Source organism: Phoxinus phoxinus (assembly GCF_949152265.1).
Source record: "Phoxinus phoxinus genome assembly, chromosome: 14".
In the NCBI taxonomy this organism is placed as follows: Eukaryota; Metazoa; Chordata; class Actinopteri; order Cypriniformes; family Leuciscidae; genus Phoxinus; species Phoxinus phoxinus.
This window is the reverse complement of record NC_136889.1, coordinates 2938029-2950121: the sequence shown is the minus strand read 5'-3', so window position 1 is coordinate 2950121 and position 12093 is coordinate 2938029. Positions and strand designations below refer to the sequence as shown.

General features: G+C 37.2%; 1 protein-coding gene across 2 annotated transcripts in view; it reads left to right on the top strand.

The window, feature by feature from the left end:
• The window catches only part of LOC307011050 (signal-induced proliferation-associated 1-like protein 2), a 149133-nt gene that overhangs the window by 79845 nt on the left and 57195 nt on the right, over nucleotides 1-12093 (top strand). For both annotated transcript variants that reach the window (XM_079636320.1, XM_079636319.1), the window contains exon 8: nucleotides 191-767. In XM_079636320.1, the coding sequence (XP_079492446.1) occupies nucleotides 191-767 (577 nt within the window). The remainder of the gene's footprint in view (nucleotides 1-190; nucleotides 768-12093) is intronic.

The window sequence follows — 12093 nt, the reverse complement described above, 5'->3', positions numbered from 1 at the left end:
TCCATGTTCACTGCTGCTTTCATTGTGAAAGATCTGCATGAACTTTCTTCAAGATTTCTCCTTTGTGTTCCACAGAAGATAGAAATTATGATTTTGCTATTTCTTTTAAATGTTTTTGGATCCGTGAAGTGCATCTTGAGTCATGTTGAATTGCATTAGCTACACCGAACTCTCCAATCTCTCTTTGCAGTGTTGCAGTTTCCAGATCGAAAGACGTGCCTCCGTTCGGCCCTCCCATTCCCAAAGCCGTGACCTTTCCCAAGTCTGCCGTCTTCAGGGACTTCCTGCTGGCTAAGGTGATCAACGGGGAAAATGCGGCGCACAAATCGGAGAAGTTTCGTGCCATGGCGACCCGCACGCGGCAGGAGTATCTCAAGGACCTCGCGGAGAACTTCGTGAGCACGACGACGGTGGACTCCGCGGTGAAGTTCAGCTTCATCACGCTGGGGGCCAAGAAGAAGGAGCGCGTGAAGCCGCGCAAGGACGCGCATCTGCACAGCGTGGGGGCCGTCACCTGGAGCGTCGTGGCACGGGATTTCGGACAGTCTGCGGATGTGGAGTGCCTGCTGGGGATTTCCAACGAGTTCATCGTGCTGATCGAGGAGGAGTCCAAGAACGTGATCTTTAACTGCTCCTGTCGGGATGTCATTGGCTGGTCTTCCGGCGTCATGAGCATCAAGATCTTCTATGAACGCGGAGAGTGTGTGATGTTTTCCGCGCACGACAACTGTGGAGAGGACATTAGAGAGATCGTACAAAGACTTGAGGTAAAAGCATTCTTCTTCTTTAACTACCCGCCGTTATTGCCCACTAGGTTTTCCTAGGTATAATTAGTTCATTTTATTAGGTATTGCGTTTGGTTATATATTTAGACATTATCAAAGACTACTTTCTGTCTGAGTTTGGATTTTATTTATTTATTTACCTTTCATGTTGTGTGTAATAAAGCTGTGTGTGAATGTAAAGGTCTGCAAAGTGCAGATAAATCAAGTTATCATCTCCCAGAAGAAATAACTAATTCTGAACTGCCGGGACGAGTCGTCAGTAATTCCAGTCTTACTTCCAGCACAAACCTATGTATGTTTGTAACAAATTTGCAAAATGCCAGCCTATGGTCTTCATTTGCTGTCCGCGAACAACATCTGCTTTGTAGTTCTTCTAAAACACTGTAGGTTCTGCAAACAGACAGAAAGAAAAACACACAAACCACAAATATAACCCATACTGGGTTCATAACAGTACGTGGATTACTCGGTTATCTGGATTTTACTGTTGACAATTTGACATGATCCAGATTTGTTAGGTTCTTCGAAGCTTGTAGTAAAAAGTCTGTAAGTTCAAACCTGCTTATTTCACGTAAACAAGATTTGACTGCTTCTTTTTAAAGGTGAAAGTCAGTCCCAACCAGTGGTGTAGTCTACGTGATACGCAGGTATACGCCGTATACCCACTAGGAAATGCCAAGTATTTCCGTATACCCACTAAAAAAAGCGTGAGGATACGTAACAACTTCATTTTGTGACAGAACTTTAACACTTTCATTCATAAATTCAGCGCGTCTGTGTTTGCAATGGACACAGATCAAATCGCGGAATCCACTCACAACTGTATAAAGCAGAACGTCACGGAATTTGGTCATTTTTTTGAATGAATAAATCAAAAATAAGGCTGTACAATGAATCAAATCTCGACTAGTGTCTGTGAATATTAAAAACTCAAAGAGACTGCAGTTGTTCAACGCGTCTCTGGGAATGAGCGCTTAATGTGTGCTCTACTACACACACACACACACACACTGAAGCACGCGTGACTTCACGCTTGTTGTGTTTTCACTGTAACGTTAGCTATGAGGACATGATGTAGGCTACACATGTGAACTTCATCACAGAGCTGCTATGAGAGTCACTTCATGAGAATTTCACCATTTCATTTGATAACTATCGTCATTCATTCGTATCATACACACACAGAAACTGTAATGTCTTTACGACAACCTGTCAAAATAAAAGTTCGGTATAAACTCAAAGAAATTATGAAAGAAATTGCACAGTAAAATGTACTGTAAAATAATAATAATAATAATAATGAAATCTATTAAAACTTATTTTAAAAAGGAGTATCACAAATTTTCATACATGTTTTAATTTAAACAGTAAACTTGCCAAAACAATAACATAATTTTCTTTCAAAAGTACCATTTCTAAAAGTAAATTTGTATTTGTGCCTATAATGTTTTTATTATTATTATTATTATTATTATTGTTGTCAGCTGATAAAACCTGTTCAGGGACCATATTCATATAACATCTAAGGCTAAATGTAGCTCTTAACTGTTAAGTTAAATGGTGATTAACACTAAACAGTAGAAAATCAGTCCAGTCTCCTCAGCTGTAAATGTCATTGGCTGTTAAAGTCTTGTGTTGCTTATAATAAATTGACATGTTGATAACACTTAGTCTCATAATGCTCTCAATTACATGTCGTTGCATACTATATGCATTAGTGAGTGTGGTGGTGCTTATGATGTGATGAGACGGGTTAGTATGAGACGGGTTAGGCGGGGGGGTCACAGTATACTCACTACAAAAAACTAGACTACACCACTGGTCCCAACCATTGCTACTTTGAATTGCATTACATAGTTAATATGAACTGTGTATTAACTTGAACGGTGACCGCTATTATACGGGTGGCTTGATGCAGTGCAGAAGATGCAGATAATATATATTTTTTGAATGCAACGTTAAAAAAAATGTCTGCTGTGCCAATTAGAAATATGTTATTGACCATTAAAGGGATAGTTCATCCAAAAATTAAAATTATCATCACTCACCCTTAAGTTGTTCCAAACCTGTATGAGTTTCTTCTGCTGAACACAAAAGAAGATATTTAGAAGAATGTCGGTAACAAACAGTGTTTGGTCTTCATTGACTTCCATAGTATATATTTTTTCTATACTGTGGAAGGGACCAGCAACTGTCTGGTTACCGACATTCTTCAAAATATCTTCTTTTGTGTTCAGCAGAAGAAACTCATACAGGTTTGGAACAACTTGAGGGTGAGTGATGACAATTTTATCACCTTAATACTGTAGTAGATATTCTGAATTTCGTAATATTCTGTAATCTTACAGACTCCAAACGTTCGAACAGTATTGCATGTTTAATTTAATAATTTAAACTAGCAACCAAAACTCCCATGATGCTCTATTCCTGTTCATCTATTTTTATGTGTCTTCGGGATACTTTCATTCAGATGTCTATCTTCTCATCTCAGTCCTTTCCCTTTTCCCAAAACCCAATCAGGTTGAATGAAAACATGCTAATTCTTTTCCTCTCTTGGCTGGAGACGCGAGCGCTTCCAGTTGTGGTCGTTTTATCTTGGGTAACGGTCTAATTATTCCTTAAATGACTATTCTTTGGGGAGATCAGGCTTAATGTTTTATCAGAAAGTATCTGTAATTAAACATTTTCCTCTTCCCGTACATATGTTCACGACTACCTGTGAAGAACTGGGCCTGATGAAATCTGTGCCTTCTGAAGCCCTCATAATCTTCTTACATGGTTTCTCTGGAGTAATATCGATGGCCAGCATGTTTGACCGGTGCGGGTCTAGTGTTACTCTTGGCGGTGGTCCTGATCTATGTTCTTGGCTCTTGTCAATGCCCAGGCCAGTTAAACTCACTCGGGTCTGCTAGTATTTGGCTTTCGGATGCCGTCTAGGCTGTAGTAGCTTCTTGGATACCATTCCCCATAAATAATGTGACTCAAAGACTCCCTGTAGTCCTTTTCTAATCCACATTTTAGTGACATAATACTGCAAGAGTGGTCAAAGGCGTCACTTTAGCACGGTTACGGTATTTAAAAAAACATTTAATAATATTGTTAATTATTAATGTTTTTTTTTAAATAATTTATTAAAGGGGTGATGAACTGAGAAATCAAATTTTCCTTGAGCTTTTGACATATAAGAGGTCATCATACTATAAGAATATCCTATAAGTTTCAGAACTGAAATCTTCCTTGTTAGTCTATTAAAAGCTTTTATTGACAGCAGGCACAGCGAACGACAGGTTTTTCAAAGTGACGTCAAAGGGTATCAAACCCCGCCTCCGCAGAAGAAGATCGACGCCCACTTCAACACCGCCTGTTTGGCCCCGCCCACCGACTCACACATTACATGAAACTCATTATAATATTCAAAACTGTTATCCAATCATAGCAGTGGGCGTTTACTTCCAAGTCTTCAATGTGGCACGCCCATAAAAACCCAGCGTTTCAGGAGCTAGCCTCAAAACCAGGGGAGAAAATAGCCGATTACTTATTCATTTTAATGTTATTAAATGTAAAAACCAAGCAAACATCATAAGTTGACCTATAATAAAATTAAAAAAGCCAGTTCATGACCCCTTTAAAAACAAACATATATTTATATATAAATTATTAGCATTATATTTTTAGCTAATATATTATATTTAATATATTAATATTTATATTATTTTACTTGTATTTTGTAAATAATTTATTAAAAGCAAATATTTGTATACATTTATTGTCACATATGTTTACTTATACATATTTATGTATATAAATACTGTATATAATATGAATATTTAGTGTGTGTGTATTGTGTATTATAAATAAATATTAAATATATAAATATGGATGTTTTTAATTAATTAAAAATACAAATAATATAATATTTATAATATGTATTTTTGTTGTATTTTTAAAATAATTTATTAAAAACATAAATATGTATTTATAGATTACAAAAATCCTTTATGATTGATACTATTTAATTAGTCTAGAAAAAATTCTCACTTAAGGAATTTATACAGTATTAAGTTCTGTGAAATGTATTTACAGTTTAGTAGTGTGAGAGCATACCATTTAAAGCAGTTTTTAGTGTGCTTATGATGCCTTAAATCCTGTCCAGGTATAGACTGCACACTATGTTTTGGACCAGAGATATTGATTTACTCTGAGGTTTCCTTGTTTATCAGCAGCGAGGACATGGATAGGCAGAGAAAGTGTAGTGTGGTGCTGTGACGGATGAGCTCATCTGGGTTACCTGGATGTTTGGGGACGGGGATCTCCAGGGATTAAGCACATGTGGGATTAGCATCACTGTTTTTGGCCTGATTTCCTGAAGGCACGTTGTGTACTCGTGACTGCCGTCAGACGCGGCGCTCCCAGAACAGATGTTTCTCATCCGGGAGTCGTTATGAGACGAGCCCCGTGTCACCAGTCTGAGCGGTTGGTGGGTTTGATGGAGATTACATATTCCCCAGTTAGTGACACAATGGGATTGTGTTCATATTAGGACACCAACATCTTTATTTTGAAGCAGTAGGAATGTTTTCATACCTAATGTTTCATAAGTTTTCATATTTATTATTAATATACATTTTGTTTACAATACATTTAGTACAATAAATGTTTATTAAGGATACATATAAGACATTTTAGAATACCTTATGTTAATTATATTTATTCATATTTAATATTATGAAATATTGGAGACATTACTTTTGACATTTAATTTATGATAGCAGAACTTCATTCTTATAACAGATGTAGTCCAAAAGTTGGACTATTATGCTAATAATAAGGACTTTTTATTAATATATATATAATATAAAGTAGTTTATTAATATTTATATATCAAATATAAATTCTATGTTTTTATGATTGTATATATTTGTGTATATTAAATTATAGGTGTATATAGATTTATATTTTTATACCTTAAATTTTCTTTTCAAAAAGTATTAAATATTGTATATATGAGGCATTTTTAAATATATTTTGCTGAAGCGTTGAGATATTTTTCAGCTATTATATTTAATGCATGGCATTTCATGTAGGTAAATATTTCAGTTTATTAATGAGTTTTGAGTATTGTAAATAATATTAATGTTATCACGTCAGTGCATAAATAATTCATAATTAATTTTGACTGATTATGTCTATTTATGTAAATGATCTGTTGTGAGAATATCTTTGAATTACAGTTCATTGTAGTTCAAAGTTCAGTTGAGCCTCCTGTGGGCGTGGCCAGTTTAATTATGTTAATTTCCACCCTCAGTGCAAGCTGTGTGGATTTGGTGGGTGTTAAAGTAGAGGTTGTGCTGCTAAACATCATCGTCAGCCTTATTACAGTAAATGAAGGATCTCTCTCTTCCTCCCCTTCATCTGTGTGTCTTCAAAGTCATCGCGCCGCGGGTCGGCACACAAGCCCCCCCCCCCCATACATCACACACTGCGACAGACAAGCCAAACGCTCTCACCTCAGGGCCGGTGTGTGTGTGTGAGCATAAGGAGGAGAATGACATCCTGTACCTGTAGAGCATCCAGCTCTGCTCCTGGAGGACGAGTCACATTTGCATACGGAATGAGCCAATGAATATCAAGGACAGGATAGGTCTGCTCACTGCTTATGCTAATCATGCCCTCGTATTTGACTTCCTGTGTCTGCTTTACTACAACAAAAACTGTGCCAGTTAGCAGTTCACAGCGCTGGAAGCTATTTTGCTTACTTTTATAGTAGATAGACAGATTTCCTTGCACTTTGAGCGCTTCACCAGGATATTTTCCTCCAGAGGGTGTGTGTGTGTGTGTGTGTGTGTGTGTGTGTGTTCTCTGGCTGGGAGGGTTCTGTTTGCATGTAGATTTGGCAGATTCACAGCCGTCCTCATCCTTAAACTGCAGCACGATTTATAGATTATCATGACAGCTAATCAATGACTAGAAGATAACTACACATAAGCTTCATAAATTCATCAACTAACCATTCAGAAATGTCCTGTTGCTTCTACATGTTGTCACTTCTTCTTGAGTCTCTCCATCATTGTCTGACTCCGGTTTGAACATAAACATTGAAATGTTCACTGCATGTGTGTGTGTGTGTGTGTGTGTGTGTGAGGTAAAATAACACAAGCTCTTGAAGCTCCGCCCCCTGTGCCGGGAGCAGCTGCTCATTTGCATTTAAAGGGACAGACACAAAAATTGTGTTTTTGTTCACCCTCGAAAAGTGACAATTATAACATGATATATAAAAATATCTGTGGGGTATTTTGAGCTAAAACTTCACACACACACACTCTGGGGACATCAGAGACTTATTTTACATCCTGTGAAATGGGCATTATACCACCCCTTTAACATACTTTTTTTTTCTTCACCAAATGTAAAGAAAATTTTTTAACTTATAAACACCATTTTGTATAATGGAAAGATTGTGGATGATAAAGGTTCTTCGTGGAACTATATATCCCAATAAAGCACCTTTTTATTTTCAGGAGTGTGTATGTGTCTCACACGTTAGTCTGTGAAGCGGATGACGGGACGTCTGACAGCACAGTTTCTCAGTTTCAACACCTCGGATCTGAGTCTTCAGCTGCAGAGCTGCTGATGTAACACACACACTGCTCTCTTTAGAGGAGTTTAGCGGAGAGACAGACGCTGTGTGGGAAAAGACGAGTTGAGGATTACACTGCACGCTTTAGTTTCTCACAGCTCACTTGATGGCTTTCTTTGCCTCTAACTGTTGTAGTGGCGGTTTTAGGATATTCATTGATCTTTAGTAAAATATAGATGATTCAAAGAATGTCACAGGTGTGTATCTCACTTGTAGTGAGAGAAGATGATGGTTATGTACCTGGGAAGGCAGAAGGGAGAGACACTCCAGAGAACAGACGAACGAGGACCTCTGACCTAGATGTCAGAAGGCCATTTGATGCAGGGGGGGGCTTAGTGACGAATCTAAACTAGTGTTATGGCTTCCTTGTCTATGGAAAACCACTGGATGGAAAACTACTGTGGGAGGAGGGCTCTGAAGAAGAAGACCTTGAATCTTAGATAAAAGCTGGTTCAGTCTGTCTGGGGGTGTGTCACTCTTCTGCACAGGGTAACAGCTGTGTATTAGACTGCTCCTTCTTGCAAGAATAAATACTTTTAATTTTATAATTTGACTCTGAGTCTCCCTTACGCAGTGATGTTTGTTTGATGAATTTTTGCCACAACAATTTGGTGTCAGAAGTGAGATTCCTTGGACGATGCCTCCTGGACCTGAGATCGGACGGTGTTTGGCCACCTGGACTGAGTAAGTTCCAGCTCTACCTCGTAAACTTGAGAGAGAGAGGCCGGCCGATGTCAGAGCCCCGGGAGGATCGACCACTGGAAATCAAAAGAACTCAGGTGGCTCCGAACAACATATCTCTGGGTAAGGTAATTAAATTCAGTTTAATTGGGGGAAGAGTGAAATTGAACCATATTGGCTGGGGACTGTTTTCTGTGGTAAGGATCTGAAATTAATTGAGGTCTGTGACAGAACAAGATATTTCAAGCAGATAAATAATCTGGAATTAATTGAGAACTGTGACAGACCAAAACATTTCATACAGATAGGTACCTGAAAATTAATTGTTCCACCACGGAGCAGGTTATTTTTGGGTGCTGAGACTAATTGAGGGAGCCAAGGAAATCGTAACAGATTTTTGGTAAACCATAATTAGGAGAGCACTTAATAGTGCAAACCCAACCGACTTGGGTTAAAAGAAAAGATCGGGTTTGTTTCAGAGACGTCTGACAAATAAAGAGAACGCGCGCAGAGGAAAATCCACAGAGAACAGATAAGCGGCCAATATGGGGAAGTCTCAAAAGCAAGCTTGCGAAATTTTGGTACACCGGTGTTTTGTCAAATGAGATAAAATTAAGGGCAGAAATGTATGATATTGAGCGCCACAAGATGGTGCGGGAATCAGTTGAACAGGGCAGTGAGAAACAGAAAGGTTGTTGTGTCTGCGTTCAACGTGTGTAAAAGTGTGAAAAGACAAAGAGTTGTTTGGCTTGAAGCAGATAAAAGAGAACAGAGTTGGCTAGAATGTATTGCCATATAGTAAGATTGAATATAACTGATAAAAGGGTTTTTATTTTTCATCCATTAGATGGATGCATGACATTAGATGTCAGAAGATTTTTTTTGTAACAAAAGTTGATCCTCTTTGTGAAGGATTGAGATTTGAGTAATATGATATTTTGGTTTCTGTAAAAACAGTAAGTAGGATAAGTGGGACAGAGACAGTAATGATACTACTTGTTGAATCTGCAGAGTGCAGACTAACCATTTTGGGAAGAAAACAACTGTAGAAAAGGTATGTTATGAAAATAACATTTCTGATAAAATTTATGGAACTATTTATGAACGCCTGTTAAGTCAGATTAAGAAATGGTATGAAAAGTGAGGTTCAGATTAAAAATAATAATGATAAGGTATTGAGTATGATTAACAGGGATTAACCTGATTTAAGATAATGAATGTTTCATTAAGCAAAATGGGGAACAATTCTATATTTTAGTGGTAAAATAAAGAGTGAAATTATGTTTACTTTTGGTTTGACAACCATTATCTTTTGAACCTAAAGACTCCAGCTATGCTGGGAGTACAGCAACAGCGCGTGCTTATTCAGCCCGGCTTCTGGGTGTTAAATGTGTACTTGCTATTGTAATCACTGTTGTTGATGATAATACCGAATTAGAGAGATGTAAAGACAGATTTTGAAATTCAATAATGTAAAATGTCAGATATTTGGTTGATATTAAGTCATTGAAGGCAAAAGACATTGTCTGTTTTATAAAGGAAATTATGGGTCGGGGATAATTTCCCTGGACAAGTGTTAAAGTTAAACAGAAACTTTGTGAAAACTTTGTTAAAACAATTTATGCATTTCCGTGCAGAAAATTAATGTTCTGCCAATAATGATGAAAATTATGATTTGGCTAGTGTGACTGAATCCGCCACTGGTGGACTGTCAAAGAATAGAGAGAACTGCTTATCAGCTCTGTTTACAAACTGATTGGAACACACTGCTTCAAGGGTGTCAGTAAGTTGGAGCTGTTTGAAAGCTCACAGAGAGATCGAGCTATATGAGAAGGGGACAGAGAATGTTTTAATTGTGGTCAGCTGCATTTAGCAGTAACTGTAAATGCCCACTCAGAAAGGTGGAAAAGAAAGTTGATGGAATGTGAAAGTGACGTGTATTAATGTGGGTTTGAAAGTAGAACAGGATTTGAAGACGATATTAAAGTTTCGTCTGAGAAAGAACTAAGAATGTGAATGCAGTGCTAAGGAAAGTGAAAAGTAGATTGAAAGAAAAAAAGAAAGTTGATAGATGGAAGTCGTAAGTAGATTGAAAGAAAAAAGAAAGTTGATAGATGGAAGTCGTAAGTAGATTGAAAGAGAAAAGAAAGTTGAAAGATGGAAGTCGTAAGGAAATCCTTTTAAAAGGAAAATAACTAAAGTACCAGTAAATGTAGAATTACAGATAGGGAAAATATTTGTAAAGGTAACTAAAAAGATGATTGTCTTTTAATGAAACGCTTAAACATTTTTTTTGCAGATTGTAATTGAGAATCTGACAACTAAAATTGAGAGGTTATAATGAAACCTTATTGAGAAATAGAATAACTATTTGTATTTAATATCAAATAAGCAGAAGCAGTAGCACTGGGTTGCTAAATGTAAAAACAATTTTGTAGAAAGGGATCTGATTAAACAAACAGCTTGGTGTTGACCATGAAGGAGCTAGAAGATGATGTTTTGGTTTCAAAAGATAAGCTTTGGGACTTGACTGAAACTGCCAGTGTGGCAGACTCATATGAGTGGAAAATTTTTTAATGTCTAAATTCCCTGATGTATGGGCAAAAGACAACTTTAAAATTATTTTGATATTGAAAACGTATGTAATTTCTAGCAAAGGTGCCTTTAAACTGGGCTAGAATTAAAAGATAAAGTAGATAAAGTAGAGAATGTTTAGTATGACAAAAAGCGTACCAAGTCCTGAAGGCCTCAGAGTCTCTGTCTCATTCAATGTCAGAAGGCTGTTATCTTAGCCTGTCATGACAATAAGCTATTTATAGTGTTTCAGCTGAAAATTATAGCATAATGAGAAATTAAAAGAAATCATGTTAAAAGAAATCATTGCCATTCAGAGGGCAATTAGTACTTAAATATTTTAGATTTGTAAAACTGAATGACTTTAAAGGAGTCTTTAAAATAATAATGTAGACCTGAATGACAGAAGTGACATTTTTGTACTTTGTTATTTTAGGACCAGTAACGTATTTGTCTGATCTTAGCCTTCACCATGACACAGGACCTATGACCATGCTATAGATGTACACTGAATAGACGGATGTGAATAAAGTTCACTGAGATTTTGTTGATTGAGACAGGTCTAACAGATTGAGTGATTAAATAGTGTTGTTATTAACCTGTCTCCCTTAACATTTATTAGGCATGCAGTCCAGAAAGAGGTGACTCTTAACTGTGCCTTTCCTAAGCTCCAGGAAAACAGCTGAGTTCTGTTGAAGAAACTGATTGTGTGATGCGAGCGGGTCACCAGTGGGTACGTGGCTACTCAAAGACGGGATGATTTTCCTGGCCAGGAGACATTCTAACGCAGGGGGTCCCGGACACTGTGCATCTCCGGATGGAGGTGATATATGTGAGAAGGTATGAGAGTTGAGCGCTGATTACCAGAGGCCACTGGGGTCAGCATAGCATTGTGGGGTCAGCAGAGCATTGTTTGACCGAGAGAATGTAAGTTCCTCTATACCACTCACCAGAGAAAACCCCGCAATTCACTGTATGGCTTGTTTTCAATTGTGACAAGTCTGATGGAAATTATAGATAAAGAGCTAATGTGAAATGTGCTTTCAAGAGTCAGCTGAGACCATGAGGTGATTGTCCTTATTTGTTGGGGAGACAGTAACATAACTTATTAATTTATATCAGGAACATGTGTTGATTTTGAACTAATATGTCTATAAGATGGTTTTAACTCCTGAAGGTTAGACATGGTGATAGCTATAGATTAAGACCGTTTTTGTAGAGTTTGGATAACAAAGGTTAGGTGAATTGAGAATTTATACAAGTATTCAAACTAAAGATAACCTTATAAATACTCAGAGCATAATGTATTTTAGATTGTTCTAATTTGAGTTAAACATTTGTATATTAACATTTGTGAACTATTAAGGGTTCTATGATTAATTAAGTTTCAGTCTTAGGAGGCTGTTTGAAAAGATT